General features: G+C 37.0%; 1 protein-coding gene across 2 annotated transcripts in view; it reads left to right on the top strand.

The window, feature by feature from the left end:
- Nucleotides 1–18,598, top strand: part of ARID2 (AT-rich interaction domain 2) — a 183,459-nt gene that overhangs the window by 130,876 nt on the left and 33,985 nt on the right. For both annotated transcript variants that reach the window (XM_055251236.2, XM_055251237.2), the window contains exon 16: nt 5,570–5,718. In XM_055251236.2, coding sequence (XP_055107211.2) covers nt 5,570–5,718 — 149 coding nt within the window. The remainder of the gene's footprint in view (nt 1–5,569; nt 5,719–18,598) is intronic.

Genomic DNA, 18,598 nt, shown 5'->3' on the forward strand with positions numbered 1-18,598 from the left:
GACATATATGTAGTTAATTCAGGCCAAAAAATCAATACATTTTGTTCCTAATCTGAAAAATCTGTGTTAAACTTTCTTACATTTTCACAAAGGATGTAGTTTATTTAAAATAGGTACATTCTTTATTTCTAAAACTGATATTTGATTGTCTTGTAGAAATTAAAAACTTTGCAAGGAAAAAGAGATGTAGCGTACATGATATCTATGAGAATGAGAATAACAAAAACAGCATTCTTATATATAGCACTTAGCCCAGTGCCTGCTACATATATGGGCAGTTAGTAATGGGAAAGGTATGCTTTATCTTTATATAGAAGATGAAGTACCTATTGGGGCTAAATATTTTTAATAGACAAAAAAATTAACTGTTCAAGATGGCATTATAAGTTTCTTTTGAAGAGAAGGCTGTTGGACCTTCTGAAAAGCATGCTAATAGACAGAAAGCCATAACCATTATTGCCCCCATCCTTTTAATTTCTTTCTTTTTTGGGTGGGGAAGACAGGGGCTTACTCTGTTGACCAGGCTAGAGTACAGTGGTGCAATCTCAGCTCACTGCAGCCTCAACCTCCTTGGCTCAAATAATCCTTCCACCTCAGCCTCCCAAGACTGTAGCTGGGAGCACAGGCACATACTGCCATACCCAGCTAATTTGTTTTATGTTTTATTTTTGTAGAGTTGGGATCTCCCTATGTTGCCCAGGCTGGTCTTAAACTCCTAGTAGACTTGAGTGATTCCCCCGCCTTGGCCTCCTAAAGTGCTGAGATTATGAGTGTGAGCCAACAGACCTGGCTTAAATTTCTTTATGTACTCTTTTTCTTTCTTTTTTCTTTTTTTTTGAAACGGAGTCTCGCTCTGTTGCCTAGGCTGGAGTGCGGTGGCATGATCTCAGCTCACTGCAACCTCTACCTCCCGGGTTCAAGCGATTCTCCTGCCTCGGCCTCCTGAGTAACTGGAATTACAGGCCACCATGCCCGGCTGAATTTTGTGTTTTCAGTAGAGACTGGGTTTCACCATGTTGGTCAGGCTGGTCTCAAACTCCTGACCTCGTGATCTGCCCACCTCGGCCTCCCAAAGTGCTGGGATTACAGGCGTAAGCCACCATGCCTGGCTAAATTTCTTTATATACTCTTTAAAGTTGCATGTTAGACCTTGGTTTAATACCATTTTATTCACTATTTGAATTAGTAGCTTAAAGGAGTAGACAAAATAGAGGATTTTAATTGTGATTTTTTTTTGGAGAAACCTAGTTATTTTACAATTTCAAGGGATCTAAGGATGTTAAGGAAGTACTTGCACCCTGATAAGGGATTTCCAGACTTGCAGAATGCCCAGGGCTGGAAAGAGCACAGGGAAGTCTCCCTGCGAAGAAGGAGCAACAAGTAATCCTTTCTAATGCCATTATAATTCATTTTTTTCTTCTCAGTTTTGTTCCAACCTCCATTAATCAGCTATATTAATTTTATTACAGAAAACAATGCAACAAGTAAAAAGAATCTATGTGAAAGTAAATGATATACCCATTGATTTTTATATTTAGTATTTAGCTGGGCAGTTTATATAAATATAAAATAAACTGTACCTACTTTAAGGCACATTTCTTTATTGGTAACTGCTTATTTCAAATGTAATACTTGCAAGTTGAAGCCCAATTTATAGAATACTATTTCCAGAAGCCCTGCCCTGTTCCACTGTTCATGAATTGGTATCTGTTGGAAACATATTTGCTAAATGGCATATTAAAAATAGAAAAGAATTTACAAAATGAAAGAAACTTAGATACAAAAGCTTAACATAAGACTTGGTTTTTTTTTTTCAGGATCATACAAAATACATGTTGAACATAATCTGTTAATTATCTGTTAATCCCATAATCTGATAACATGCCAAATTCTTATACATAAAAATAGTTTAAGGATGTACATATTTAAGATATTTAACATGTGCCTTGCCTCAATTCAGAGTGTAAATCATTCCTAATAATGGTACTGTGTAACATGGAATATTGGTATCTTACTGGTAAAGAGCTTGAGAAAGTTACTCAACCCATCAGAAAATAGATTGGTAGCCTCAGGGTGGGCAGCATTTAGTTGTAACCATAAAAGAACAGTTTAGCAAGAGCCACAAGAATATCATTTCTGTTTTCTAAGAGTACTGCCACTCAGATTTGTAGACCAGTAGCACATTATAAAAACTAAGAAAAGTATTACGTAACTTTTTTGTTTGTATTTTAATGTGTTCTTATAAAGCAGTGTTGGCATGTATTGATGATCTAAATTTATACTTAATAGGAGGAAAAAACTTGGTAATTTAAGAAAATGAGGAAATGTTAGAGCTGAAAGGGTCTCTGATATTATCTTGGCCAAAACTCCTACCTTTAAGAGTTGAAGTGAATTGTCCACATTCACAAAAATCTCTTTTCCAGTGATTTCTATTACTGTCTTAATTCTCTTCTCTGAAGACTTATACATTTAGCTAAATGCATCTCTCTCTCTCTCTTTTTTTTAAATACAGAGCCTCGCTCTGTTGCCTAGGCTGGAGTGCAGTGGCACACTCTTGGCTCACTGCAACCTCTGCCTCTTGGGCTTAAGCAATCCTCCTGCTTCAGCCTCCCGAGTGGCTGGCACTACCGGTGCACACTACCACACCTGTCTGATTTTTGTATTTTCTGTAGAGACAAGGTTTTGCCATGTTGCCCAGGCTGGTCTCAAAACTCCTAGGCTCAAGTGATCCTTCTGCCTTGGCCTCCCAAAGTGCTGGGATTATAGGCATGAGCCACCGTGCCTGGCCTAGCTAGAGGTATCTCTTTTATATCACATTCAGAGTAAATACAATTCTTGTTCCTTACAAGGTTTTGAAAGTGTCTTTCCTTCTCACCTCTTCTTTTAGAATACTCTTTCCCAGTTTCTTCAGTATGATTTTAGGTGTCATGGTGTCTGGTTTGTTCACCATCCTGTTTATCTCAACCATAGAAGATACAGCTACTCAGGAGGCTGAGGTGGGAAGATTGCATGAGCCCAAGAGTTCAAGGCTGCAGTGAACTGTAATCACGCCATTGCACTCCAGCCTGGGTGACAGAGCAAAACCCTATCTAAAAAAAAAAAAGAAAGAAACTTTCCTCTTGTACTTTCCTTGCTCTTTAACCCCTCCTCCCATGCCACTTTCTCACCATCAGAGTTCTATGGCTTTTAGAATTTGCAGGTGAATGGTTTTCAGATTTATTTTTCCAACATTAATTTCTATTGATAGACATTTTTAGTTGGTTCATCTGTCATTATTCCCAAACTAAACTGATCATCTTTCCTCCGAAATATGGTTTCCTATTATTGCCATTTATTGAGACTCTCGAGCTAGGCTTCTCATTTATAGTTTCTCTAGTCTTCCCATCATCTCATAAGTTAGTTTTTATTACTTACACTTTACAGATGAGAAAACTGAGTATCAGAGAGGTTAAGTCAGTAGCCCAAGATCACATGGCTAGTTAAAAATCAGATTGAAAGTGTGAGTCCTGGTCTGTCAAGCTGGAAAATCCTCATCCTATTTGTGATGTCTGTACGGCCCTAAAATGTTTTTGGTGCATGTGTATGTTTTCTTATTGTAAAATCTTAAGAGTGGGAACCTATTATAGAAATGTCAGTCTCAAAGTAGATTTTTCCCTCAGAATTTAGAACTCAAAAGTTCTTATGACTTCCCATTTCTGACAACTTTGTCTTTCAACATGTTATTCTCTTTCTTCTTTCATTTGTATGTCACAGTAGCCTTGTATGTTTGTGACTTATCTGTTTTTTTTCTAAAGAAAATTACTGTGGCTTTTAATCTAAGTTCTCAGCAATTTTTTGCTTACTGCTTTCCCACCTATTCCCAGTACAGTCGTGTGCTACTTAAGGACATTTCTGTCAAGGATAGACCACATAATACAATAATGAGATATTAAAATCTCATAAGATTATAATATCGTTTTCACTGTACCTTTTCTATGTTTTGATACACAAATACTTAACCATTGTGTTACAGTTGCCTATAGTATTTGGTACAGTAACATGCTATACAGATTTTTAGCCTAGGAGCAATAGGGTATTCCGTATAGCCTAGCTATGTAGTAGGCTATATCATCTAGGTTTGTGGAAGTACACTGTATGGCATTCACAGAACAATGAAATGGGTCACCTAACGACCCATTTCTCAAACATATTCCTGTCATTAAGTGATGCACGACTGTGTTACCTTATAAATGAACAGGTATATTCAATGTTTTCCCAGAGTTTTAATTTACTGCCTTTAAGCAGTTCTTCAAAAATAATGTACTACCATTTCTATAAGAAATTTAACATTAATTTTTGCCTTTGTGGTACTTCAAGAAAATACATTGCCTAAATTTGATTTAAGGTACATTTTAATTATTAGTGTTTTTTCCAAGAGAAAGGGATGGGATCTAAAAGAAAAATATTATAGGATATGTTTAAAAGACTTTATGCCTACAATTAGAATTATTATTATTATTTTTTCTTTTGAGACAGAGTCTCCCTCTTTTGCCCAGGCTGGGGTGAAGTGGAGCGATCTCAGCTCACTGCAACCTCTGCCTCCCGGGTTCAAGTGATTCTCCTGCCTTAGCCTCCCAAGTAGCTGGGATTACAGGTGCCTGCCACCATGCCTGGCTAATTTTTGTTTTTAGTAGAGACAGGGTTTCGCCATGTTGGCCAGGTTGGTCTCGAACTCCTGACCTCAGGTGATCCACCCCCCTGGGCCTCCCAGAGTGCTAGGATTACAGGCATGAACCACCGTGCCCAGCCTAGAATTCTTATATAAATAACAAAAGATATAATTAGACTGGGGGCTGGATGTGGCAGCTCATACCTGCAATGCCAGCACTTTGGGAGGCCAAAGGGGGAGGATGGCTTGAGGCCAGTAATTTGAGATTATGGTGAGCTATGATTATGCCTCTGTAACCTGCCTAGGCAACAGAACAAGACCGATCCTGTCTCTAAAAATAACAAAAAATACATAATTGAGCAACTTCAAAATCTAAAATTGTTAAGCAGCTTACTGCAAATTAGTTAATATCATATTTTATACATATGGTTACATCATTTTTGCTATCTAAAATTTTCATTGCTTTTTACCATATTGTTTCACATTATATTCTTTAGAAAATCTAAAAGTAAACATACAAAAAAGTAGTAACTTGCAGTTGATCTGTTCTTGTGAAGAATTCACATAAGTAAATCCAGTGAATACATTTATAGTATATTTATTTCTCATTTAAATCTACAGTTGTATTGTTTCATCCTAAAAATCTTAATTTTAAATAATATATATTTTATAGTGGTAATAACAATGTGGTATTGCCTTTGTGGTTTTATATTAAATAAAATAATCAAACTTTCTAAATATTTCTATAAAAATAATTTTCTTTTTAAAGATTTTAAAGGTAATCATAAACTTAAAATTATAAAATGTAAATTTTATGGTAGAAATGCATAACTTAACATAATCAAATTTATAAGACTATACTATAAAATATGAAATTTTTCAGTGTCGTGTCACAAACTCTGCATTTGTTCTTTTTCACAGAACACTCCTATGCCACCTTCACCAGCTGTACAAGTGCAGGGCCAGCCTAACAGTTCTCAGCCTTCTCCATTCAGTGGATCCCGTCAGCCTGGAGATCCAATGAGAAAACCTGGACAGAACTTCATGTGTCTGTGGCAGTCTTGTAAAAAGTAAATGGCAATTTTATTTGATATATAAAAGTATTCTTTGTTTTGGAATGCTTTTATATTTAAGTTTCTGTCATCTATAGTTTCATGAAAATTTTCCTTTAGAACCACTAACTTTAGCAAAACTGTAAGAGTTATATTTATGATCCATTATGTGGACCTAAACTAAGAAATTTATATATAAGTGACGGAAAGAACTTCATTGCTTAATGGTACGTTGTAGAGAATATGGTTCAGTATTTGTTTTCAGTAAAGAAAATCAATTAAGAATTTGATTATATATTTGGCTGTTAAAAGGTTTTTTTTTGTTGTTGTTGTTTTTAAGTGGCTTGAACTTAGTGGCAGCTATAGTATTTCCATATAGTAGAAGCTTAGAAGTAATAATGTGCTAGAAAGAGAATGACTTGTCTTGAATTTGAGTTTGGGGTGGATACCTATGAAAATTATTTTTAAAGCCATACCATCTTACAATTTAAGATGAACTTTTGAAATAAACCTTTCTTAGACTTGAAGGAAAACTTGAAAAGAATGTTGGTTAAAATAAAAATCTTAGTTCCTTTGATAGTACTTAGGTAAGACCCTTTGCCTTGAGTCATTTTTTTAGAGGTCTAGGACTAAGGCATTTGTCTTTTTTGGTTTTTTTTTTTGGAGACAGAGTCTCGCTCTGTTCAGGCTGGAGTGCAGTGGCGCTATCTCCACTATCTCCACTCACTGCTACCTCTGCCTCCTGGGTTCAAGCAATTCTTTTGCCTCAGCTTCTTGAGTAGCTGGGATTACAGGCATGTGCCACCATCCCTGGCTAATTTTTGTGGTTTTTTTTCACCATGTTGACCAGGCTAATCTGGAACTCCTGACCTCCAGTGATCCCTCTGGCCTCGGCCTCCCAAAGTGCTAGGATTACAAGTGTAAGCTACTAAGCCCTGCCAGCATTAGTCTTAATAGACATAATACCGTTCATTTGTTAGATATCAAAGATTCCATTTCACTCTTCATAATTAATAGCAGAAATTACCATATCTTTTACAAGCTCTGTTTGCTATTCATATTTTTGTGATATAGATATTATACTTTATTGTAAACTTCATATACAGATTTTTTGTATGATTATGGCTGCCTGTGTAGCCTAGGGATTATTAATAGTATGCAAAATATCTATAGGATAGCAATGACCAAACTTTAACTCTCAACCCAATAGTGGGACTGTGGATCATTTTAGTAGGTTTTTATTTGTTTTTCTTTTCAACGAAAAAATTAAATATATCATAGTTCACCATGTTAGCAAGGGTAAGTATTGTTTTCAGTTATATATATGTGACCTATATATGTGTACTTGATCATAGTGTAAAATCTGTTTGTCAAAAAAAATTCTTTAAAAATCAGTCCTTTAGGTTGTCTCTGATTATTTCCTTCGTTCATTTAATTTGACCATCTCTTTCTTTTTAGTGTATGTTTGTAAGTTAATTTGAAACTTTCTTCACTGTATGCCAATTTTACTCTCTCCATTTGTCTTGAGATTTTTGTTTTTATCATGGCAAATAGTAGTTGATGGAATGGGTAGTGTGCTTAAGGTGTTTGTTAACTTTTCAAAAAGTTTACGAAGCTTGTCGCAGTGGTGCACTCCTGTAGCCCCAGCTGCCCAGGAAGGCTGAGGCAGGAGGATCGCTTGAACCTAGGAATTCGAGTCTAGCTTGGGCATCATGGTGAGACCTCACGTCTAAAAAGATAAAAATAAAGAAGTTTCAGCATAACTGCTTTAGATGAAGTGTTTAGGTTACTTCAAGATAAGTTGCTGGAAGAGTTAATGAACCTAGATGTCTGACAGTTTCCCATCTTGCTAATAGATCAGTGTTACATAATTTGATGATTTACCTTTTTCTTGCTAGTCTTTTCTGAACAAGACAGATTAAACAGGGCTTCTTAGAGCATGCCATTTTTTTTAAGCCATAGCTTTTCACTTCTGCATTGCTAATAAGTTTAGTTTTAGTCTGCAAATATTTATTAAGCATCCTCTACGAGGGTGCATGTGCCAGAAGATAGAAATACAAAAATCACTCCCAGTCCTGAGGCACACAGACCAAAAAACAAATAAATTACAGCATAAATAAGTACTGTAAAAAATATAGTTTTATAGTGCTGTTTGCAACATATTGGACAATTTAACTTTGAGATGGTTGTAGAGTTTTACTACAAGCATTACATTTTAGTTGAGTCTTAAAGAATGAGTAGGAATTTGTCTTGCTAAAATAAACCCGTCAGAATGTTAAGAGCAAGCGCAGGAGTATAAAAGGACCTTGTATGTCCAGGAAACTGTGAGAAGTTAGGATACTACAAGCATAACGACATGAAGAGAGAAATGGCTCTTATTCATATTTAGTTCCAATTCCAAGTAGGAACATATATATGATAGCCATTGACCACTAAGTGGCTGTTCTAATTTCTTTAATATCATATCAAAAATACGAGTAAAGGACTTTATGCCGGGCATGGTGGCTTGAGCCTGTAATGCCAGCTACTCGGGATGCTGAGAACTGGAGAATCTCTTGAGCCCAGGACTTCAGAGCTACGGTGAGCTATGATTGCGTCATTGCACTCCAGCCTGGGTTATAAAGTAAGACACTGTCTCTTTTTAAAAAAAAAAAAAAAAAAAAACCAAAAAACTTTGTTTCCATCAGATTTAAAGCTAAAGTTATTTTCTTCACCTATATATTATTGTAAACTGCTTTGTATTTAAAGTTGAGATAGCTATGTGCTCTCTTCCTTTTAAGGACTTAAAAGTGACTTTGAGTATACATTTAACCTGTTTTTAGTTCTGTATTGGCACCACACTTTACATAGTCTTTTTGTATTTATAATTCTCCTTTTTTTTTTCTTTTTTTCTTTTCCTTTTTTTTTTTTTTTTTTTGAGACACAGTCTCACTATGTCACCCAGGCTGCAGTGCAGTGGTGCTATCTTGATCTTGGCTCATTGCAACCTGTCTTGTGAGCGCAAGCCATCCTCCCACCTCAGCCTCCCAAGTGACTGAAACTACAGGTACACACCGCCACACCAAGCTAATTTTTGCATTTTTTTATACAGACAGGGTTTTGCCATGTTGCCAAGGCTGTTCTCGAACTCCTGAACTCAAGTGATCTGCCCACCTCAGCCTCCCAAAGTGCTGGGATTACAGGCATGAGCCGTAATTCTCCTTTTAGATGTATGATATAGATTCTTTTCAGTAAGCCTCACTCCCTCTTGTATCATCACATATTGATGCTTGGTTTTTTGATCTGTAAGCATTTATCTCTAAAAGTTAGGGACCTCACTCTTTAGATATAAATACTATACCACCACCACCATACTCCTACAGACAAAAATTAATTCCCTTCAATATTATGATTTCTTGTTATATCCTGTCAGTGTTTACATTTCTCCAGTGGCCTTTTGTTTAGAGTTTGAATTGAAATGTAAGGTTCAAACATTGCCTCTGGTTGATAAGTCTTAAATCTCTTTTAATCTGTTAGATTACCCCTCCATCCCTCTTAATTTTTTTTCTTTGCAAGTTTTTGTTGAAAAAAAAAAAAAAAACAGGTTAATTTGTCCTGTAGAGCATTACAATCTGGATTTTCCTGATACTGTTTAGCGTGTTACTCTGACCTTGTATTTTCTGTACATTGGTAGTTTGGTCCAAATATTTGATCAAGTTCTGGTTTCACTATATGAAGACCACTTCAGAAATGATATTGTGTACTTCCATCAGGAGATATGTAATATCTTCTTGTCTCTTTTTGTGATGTAAACAGCCTTTAAGGATCATTGTTCAGAACATTATTTCATTAAGGTTTGTAAAATATAAAAGACCTCCTTTTATCAGTCATTTGCCTTCTTTGAGGAATAGTTCCTACAGGAAAGGCAAGATAGATGCTTGGATATTTCCCTTATTTACCAGTTTTCAAAATAATGAGTTGCTCACTATCACTTTGCAAAAGTTACCATGAGGTTTGGTTTTTGTTTATTTTGTTTGTAGTATTACTGTGAGCTAACAGGAATTTAAACATATTTGAGATATTTCAGTCAATTGAGGTTATATATCCTTCTTGGTATACAAATTGTGCCATTTTTGGCCAGTGAAAGCCTCTTCAAGTGGATTTCCCAAGTCCTTTGGTTGTGACCTTAATATAAGTATTTGATAGTTTCCCTGCTCTCTGATAGGCAAGATGGTCTGTGTGTTTATACTGATTCTTGGAATTTAGATTAAGTACAACAAGGTTTTTACTTCGTTTTATCATTTTCACACCTGTACCTTCTTTCTCCCACAGCAAAAATCCCATTTCTCAATATTGTTAAGAATTTATTCTTTGTCCTATGTCATACTCCAAAAAAAATGTAGTCTGCTGTGGTGTAACTTGAAAAGGTTTTCCTCATTTTTTCAATTAATCATTTGTCTTTTTTACTTTACCCTTTGTTTTTTGTTATTTTGTTTGTTTTTGTCCTAGATGAAGGGTTTTTTCTTTCAATTAATTTTTCTGTAAACAAATTTATTAGGTTTTTCATTATTGCTTCTGGATCTGGATTATAGTTAGGAAGGCTTTCTCTATGCCCAAATTGTAGAAGAACCCCCATGTTTTTATTTAGAACTTATGTGATTTTTTAATTTCCATTTAAATCTTATATTTTGGTATTTTTCCCTGCGTCAGTAATCTGGTCTTAAGGAAATGAGGTTAAGTCAGTGACTTTTTTCTTCAATTTGTCACTGTAACTTTCTTTTCTCATACTATAGAGTAGTTCATTCTAAGAAAAATGAGAGTCACAGTGGATATTTTGGGCTTCAGCACTGTCCAGTGGGACAATCCAAACTAGTTTCATCAGATGCTACTCAAGACTCTTAACAAAAGTGATTCCACAATATTTTCAAAATTGTTTTTCTTATTTTAAAATTATATTTCTAGCTTTAAAAAATTTAAATTCCAAAAATAATGTTATCAGAAGATAACCATGGTTGTAAGTTTGGTATATATCTTTACAAACCTTTTTCATATACAGCTATGCTATATTGTACATGAAAAGTATACATGTATACTTTGTTTCTTATTTTAAACTATATATACTGATCTAGAGGTTGCTTCAGTAATATATGTAATACTCATTAATATGAATATATATATATACTTTTTATGTCAATACGTAGATTTACTCATTCTTTGTACTGAATACCAATAATTCCCTTTTATTGCACTGTCTTTGTTATCTGCATTGGTAAATAGAACTACTCGTCCTTTTTTGACAGGATTACTTTTGAATTATGAGGACACATTTCTTTCCATAAATAAGACGCAATCATCCTGCACTATAGTCTGTTAACTATATGTCATATTAAGGGTATTTGGAATTTTAGTTATTTGCTATTACACATGAACAAAACTGTGGTGAATAATTTTGTTTCCATAGCACATTTTCTACAAGTATTTCAGTAGAATAAAATATCAAATTGGGAATTGCTGAGTCAGGGGATTTACATGTTCTTATTTTTATAGAAATTGACAAATTACCATCTAAAAATGTTAATTTGTAATTCAAATAATAGAATATGAGCTTGTTTCCCATTACCTGGCTACTCAAAACTGAGGGGAAATTTCTTTGCTGATCTGATAGCCTCAAAAAGACTGTCAATTTTTATTCTTTTGTTATTTTAACTTTTTAAATAGACTTTATTTTGAGAACAATTTTAGGTTTACAACAAAATTGAATGGCAAATACAGAGTGTTCCTATATAGCACCTGCCCTACAAATATTACATCTTTATAGGAATGGTACATTTGTTATAACTGGTTAACCTATGTTGACACATCATTATCACTCAAAGTCCATTGTTTACATTAAGATTTGCTCTTGACATTGTACATTCTGGGGTTTTTGTTTTGTTGGGTTGTTTTGTGAGGTTTGTTGTTGTTGTTGTTGTTGTTGTTGTTGTTTGGAGATAGAGTCTTACTCCATCACCCAGACTGGAGTGCAGTGGGGTGATCTGGGCTCACTGCAACCTCCACCTCTGAAGTTCAAGTGATTCTCTTGCCTCATCCTCCTGAGTAGCTGGGACTACAGGTGTGTGCCACCATGCCCAGCTAATTTTTGTATTTTCAGTAGAGATGGCATTTCACCATGTTGGCCAGGCTGGTCTTGAACTCCTGACTTCCTGATCCACCCACCTTGGCCTCCCAAAGTGCTGGGATTACAGGTGTGAGCCACTGCACCTGGCCTATTGTTACTTGTTTGTTTATTGAGACAAGGTCTTGTTCTGTCATCCAGGCTAGAGTTGAGTGGGATGATCACAGTTCACTGTAACCTCCATTTCCTGAGCTCAAGTGATCCCTCCCGCCTCAGCCTCCTGAGTAGCTAGGACTACAGATGTGACCACCACGCCCACCTAATTTTAACTTTTTTGCCCAGCTAATTTTAAAATTTTCTGTACTGGCCGGGCGCGGTGGCTCATGCCTGTAATCCCAGCACTTTGGGAGGCCGAGGCGGGCAGATCGTGAGGTCAGGAGATTGAGACCATCCTGGCTAGCACAGCAAAACCCCGTCTCTACTAAAAATAGAAAAAAATTAGCTGGGCATGGTGGTGGGCGCCTGTGGTCCCAGCCACTCGGGAGGCTGAGGCAGGAGAATGGCATGAACCTGGGAGGTGGAGCTTACAGTGAGCCGAGATTGCGCCACTACACTCCAGCCGGGGCAACAGAACGAGACTCCATCTCAAAAAAAAAAAAAAAAAAAAAAAAAATTCTATACAGATAGGGTCTTACTATGTTGCCTAAGCTGGTCTTGAACTCCTGGTCTCAAGCAGTCCTCCCACCTTGGCCTCACAAAGGGTTGGGATTACAGGCATGAGCCACTGCACCTGACCACTCTATGGGTTTTGACAACTATTAATATAATAACATGTGTCCACCATTACAGTATACAGAAATCTTTTTTTTTTTGAGACGGAGTCTTTCTCTGTCTCCCAGGCTGGAGTGCAGTGGCACGATCTCGGCTCACTGCAAGCTCCGCCTCCCGGGTTAACGCCATTCTCCTGCCTCAGCCTCCCGAGTAGCTGGGACTACAGGCGCCCGCCACCACGCCCGGCTAATTTTTTCTATTTTTAATAGAGACGGAGTTTCACCGTGTTAGCTAGGATGGTGTCAATCTCCTGACCTCGTGATCCGCCCGCCTCGGCCTCCCAAAGTGCTGGGATTACAGGCGTGAGCCACCGCGCCTGGCCACCCTAAAAATCTTTTGTATTCTGCCTCTTCATCTTACCATTCCCCAGCTCCTGTTTTAATTTTTATTTCAAGTATTGAGTTAAATATCTTTACGATTTTCTTCTGTGAATTATCTATTCGTGTCATTTGCTCATTCTTTACTGCCCTTCCTAAAAATTTGCAATACTTCTCTGTACATTAAGGATGTCAACTCTTGGCCAGGCGTGGTGGCTCACATCTGTAATCCCAGCACTTTGAGAGGCCAAGGCAGGCAGATCACTTGAGGTCAGAAGTTCGAGACCAGCCTGGCCAACATGGCAAAACCCTGTCTCTACTAAAAATACAAAAATTAGCTGGGCATGGTGGCGGGTGCCTGTAATCCCAGCTACTTGGGTGGCTGAGGCACGAGAATCGCTTGAACCTGTGAGGCAGAGGTTGCAGTAAGCCGAGATTGTGCCACTGCACTCTGGCCTGGGTGACAAAGCGAGACTCTGTCTCAAAGAGGAAAAAAAAAAAAAGATATCATCTCTTTATTATGTGTCCACCCGTCTCGAGACTTTAGCCTTTTGCTACGTAGAATTTAAATCTTAATGGTTTTCATGTCGTGCTTAGAAAGACCTTTTCAACTTTTATATCATAAAATACACATTTTTTGCTTTGTAATACATTAATATTTTTACTTTTTAATTCATTTGTAATTTAGCTTGATGTATAAAATGAGATATGAGCCTAGCTTAATTATTTTCCAAATGGCTAACTTATTGGCAAGTTCATCTTTCCCTCAGATATTTGAATTGCCACTTTTGTCATATACTAAATTCCTATAAATGCTGTGCCTATTTCTGGATCACTTGTTATCCCCTTGATCTCTGTCCTTATTACACTATCACTTTAAATGTATTTTATCTTTGGAAATGGCAGTTTGCCCCTGCTGATTCTTCGCAGTTTTTTATGATTTATTTGAGCAACTACCTTATACTAGGCACTGTGCTGGGTTTTGAAATTAGAGTGATGTATAAATCAGATTTATTTCTCGAGATTGCCAAGAAAGGCATGTTGGGATTTGGGTTGCAATTGCTTTTTGTTTTTTCTTTTTTTTTTTTTTTTTTTTTTTGAGACGGAGTCTCGCTCTGTCGCCCAGGCTGGATGCAGTGGCACGATCTCGGCTCACTGCAAGCCCCGCCTCCCGGGTTCACGCCATTCTCCTGCCTCAGCCTCTCCGAGTAGCTGGGACTACAGGCGCCCGCCACCACGCCCGGCTAATTTTTTCTATTTTTGAGATGGAGTCTTGCAGTGTCACCCAGGCTGGAGTGCAGTGGCACGATGTCGGCTCACTGTAACCTTCGCCTCCCGGGTTCAAGCGATTCCCTGTCTCAGCCTGAGTAGCTGGGATTACAGGCACGCGCCACTACGCCCAGCTAATTTTTGTATTTTTAGTAGGGACGAGGTTTCACCATATTGGCCAGGCTGGTCTCGAACTCCTGAGCTCGTGATCCACCTGCCTCGGCCTCCCAAAGTGCTGGGATTACAGGTGTGAGCCACCGTGCCTGGCCACGATTGCTTTTAATGAACAGAGTTTTTTGTTTATTTTTTGATAGTGAACACTTTTTTTTGGTCTTCCCTTACTGGAAAAGGTATCAGCCCATGTTATTACTTTTTTTTTTTTCCAATAGAGCTTCTTGACTTTTCTTCACATGAATTTTGTACTTTATTAAGTTTATTGCTCGGTGGTAGTCTTATTTAGTTGTTATAAATGATCTCAACTTCCATTATATTTTTCAACTGACAGGTGTTTTCTATATTTATACTTCATATTTTGTCTTATCCAATTATAATGTCTAGGCCGGGTGCGGTGGCTCATGCCTGTAATTTCAGCACTTCGGGAGGCGGAGGCAGATGGATCACTTGAGGTCAGGAGTTTGAGAACAGCCTGGCCAATATGGTGAAACCTCGTCTCTACTAAAAATTCGAACATTAGCCAGGCGTGGTAGCGGGCGACTATAATCCCAGCTAATCGGGAGGCTGAAGCAGGAGAATTGCTTGAACCAGGGAGGTGGAGGTTGCAGTGAGCTGAGATCATGCCATTGCATTCCAGCCTGTGTGACAGAGCAAGACTCCACCTCAAAAACAAAACAAAACAATCAATCAAACAAAAAGAAGTCTTTTGTTTTCAACACAATTGCACAATAGTGATAATATTCATCCATATCTTTTTTTTTTTTTTTTTTTGAGACAGTCTCGCTCTGTCGCCCAGGCCGTAGTGCAGTGGCGCGATCTCAGCTCACTGCAAGCTCCACCTCCTGGGTTCACGCCATTCTCCTGCCTCAGCCTCCCAAGTAGCTGGGACTACAGGTGCCCGCCACCATGCCCGGCTAATTTTTTTTGTATTTTTAGTAGAGAACGGGGCTTCACTGTGTTAGCCAGGATGGTCTCGATCTCCTGACCTCTTGATCCACCCTCCTCGGCCTCCCAAAGTGCTGGGATTACAGGTGTGAGCCACTGTGTCTGGCCTAAACCGCATTTTTTTAGAGCAGTTTTAGGTTTATGGAAAAATCGAGCAGATAGAATAGAGTTCCCATATCTCCGTCCTCCCTGCACACAGTTTCCACTATTATTGACACCTTGCATTAGTGTGGTACACACGTTACAATTGATGAGCCAATATTGATACACTATTATTAACTAAAGTTCATAGTTCACATTCAGATTCATCCTTTCTACAGTTCTGTGGGTTTTGACAATGCGTAATGTCATGTCTCCAACATTACAGTAGCATACAGTAGCAACATTACAGTAGCATTCACTACACTAAAAATCCATTATGCTTTACCTGTTTATTCCTCCTCACCCCCTCCCTTGCCCCCAGTTCCTGGCAGCCACTGACTTTTTACTGTCTCTATAGTTTTCACTTTTCCAGAATTTAATATAGTTGGAATTACTCAGCAGTATCCTTTTTAATCTGGTTTCTTTCATTTAGTAATATGAACGTAAGTTTTCTCCATGGCTTCTTATTGTTGGATAGCTCATTTCTTTTTATTTCTGTATAATATTTTATTATACAGATGTACTTAGTTTGCTTATCCATTCATCTATTGAACAATGTCATAATTGCTTCCAATTATTGGCAATTTTGAACTAAGGTGTTATAAACATTTATGTGTAACTTTGTGTGGATGTAATTTTTCAACTAACTCATTTGGGCAAACACCTAGGATTATAATTGCTGGATTATATGATAAAGACTATGTTTAACATTGTAAGAAACTGTGAATCTGTCTTCCAAAGTGTCTGTAGTATTTTGTATTCCTACCAGCAGTGAATGAGAATTTTGTTGCTTCATATGCTTGCCAACATTTAGTGTTGTCAGTGTTTTAGATATGAGCCATTCTGATAGGTGTGTGTTGGTATATCTGTTAATTTCTAGTTCCCTAATAATATATGATACTGAGCATCTTTTTGTTTGTTAATTTATCATATGTATATCTTCTTAGATGGGTGTCTATTCAGATATTTAACCCATTTTTAATTTGGTTGTTTGCTGAGAGCTTTTGGCATGAGTAGATAATGGATTATGTCAAATGCTTTTCTGCGTCTATTGCTATGATCATATGATTTTTATTTTTTGTCTTGTGAATGTGATGGATTACTTCAATTTTTTACTTCAACCAGCCTTGCGTCCCTGTAATAAATTTTACTTTGTCATGGTATGTATTTCTTTTTTATGCATTGTTTGATACAATTTGCTAATATTTTTCCTGAGGATGTTCTCCTCTATATTCATGCAAGATTCTGGGATGTAGTTTTCTTGTAATGTCTTTGTCTGATTTTGGTAATAGGGTAATGCCGTCCTCATAGAATGAGTTAGAAAGTGTTCCCTCTGCTTCTATTGTCTGGTAGGGATTGTAGAGAATTGATATCATTCCTTCCTTTAATTATTTGGTGTGAATTCAGCAGAGAAACCATGTGGTCCTGGTACTTCCTGTTTTGAAGGTTATTAATTATTGATTCAATTTCTTTAATAGTTACAATGTTATTCAGATTGTCTGTTGCTCCTTGAGTGAGTTTCGGCAGATTGTGTCTTTCAGGGAATAGGGTGATTTCATCTAAGTTATCAAATGTGTGAGCATGGAGATATTTCTGTTTCTTTATTAGCATCCTTTTAATGTCCATGGGATCGGTAGTAATGTTCCCTTTTTCATTTCTGATATTAATGATTTGTATCTTCTGTTATTTTTTCTTGGTTAGGTTAGCTACAGGTTTATGTATTTTATTGAATTTTTTTTCCCCCAAAGAACCAGCCTTTGGTTTTGTTAAATTTTTTTCTTTCTGTTGATTTCCTGTTTTCAGTTTCATTAATTTCTGCTCTTTTATTATTTTTTTCTTCTGCCTGCTTTGGGTTTAATGTGCTCTTCTTTGTCTAGTTTTCTAAGGTAGAAGCTTACATTATTATTTTAGATCTTTTTTCTTTTTTAGTATACACATTCAATGCTAAAGCCTTCCCTCTAAGTACTGCTTTTACTATATCCAGAAATTATGATTACGTTGTATTTTCATTTTCCTTTAGTTTGAAATATTGCAAAAATGTGTTATTTAGACTCCAAATGTTTTTGGTATTTTCTAGCTATCTTTTTGTTACTGATTTCTCTATTAATCTGTTCTCACGCTGCTGTAAGGACATACTCGAGACTGGGTAACTTATAAAGAATAAAGGTTTAATTGACTCACAGTTTTGCATGGCTGGGAAGGCCTCAGGAAAGCAACAATCATGACAGAAAGGGAAGCAAACACGTCCTTCACATGGCAGCAGGAGAGAGAAGTGCCAAGCAAAGGGGGGGGAAGTCCCTTATAAAATCATCAGATCTTGTGAGAACTCACTCACTATCAGGAGAACAGCAGCATGGGCGTAACCGCATGGGTGGGGACACAGCCAAACCGTATCAATTTCTATTTAATTCCATTGTGGTTTCAGAGTATACATATGATTTCTATTCTTTTAAATTTGCTAAGGTGTGTTTTATGTCCCAGATTGTGGTCTATCTTGGTGGATGTTCCATGTGAGCTTGAGAAGAATATATTGTTGGATGAAGTATTCAGTAAATATCAATTAGATCCAGTTGATTGATGGTGCTGTTCAATTCAACTATATCCTTACTGATTTTCTGCCTATTGGATCTGTCAATTACTGATAGAGGTATGTTGAAGTCTTCAACTATAATAGTGGATTTGGTTCTTTCTCTTTGCAGTTCTATCAGTGTTTGCCTCACATGTTTGATGCTTTATGTTCGGTGCATATATCTTAAGGTTTGCTATATCTTGGAGAAGATTGTTAGGTTTTCTTTATCATTATGTAATGCCCCTCTTGATCCATGATAATTTTCCTTGCTCTGAAGTCTGCTTTGTCTGAAATAATTATTGCCACTCCAGCTTTCTTTTAATTAGTGTTAATATAGTTTATCTTTCTCCATCCCTTTACTTTTAATCTGTGTCTTTATTTTAACAATACATAGTTGGGTCTTATTATCCTCTCTGTCTTTTAATTCGTGTATTTAGATCATTCTCGTTTAATGTGATTATCACTGTAGTTGCATTGATAGCTATCATATTTGTAAATGCACTTGTTCTTTTTCTGCTATCACATTTTTCTGCCTTCTCTGATGTTAGCTGAGCACTT

Source organism: Symphalangus syndactylus, chromosome 17, assembly GCF_028878055.3.
Source record: "Symphalangus syndactylus isolate Jambi chromosome 17, NHGRI_mSymSyn1-v2.1_pri, whole genome shotgun sequence".
NCBI lineage: Eukaryota > Metazoa > Chordata > Mammalia > Primates > Hylobatidae > Symphalangus > Symphalangus syndactylus.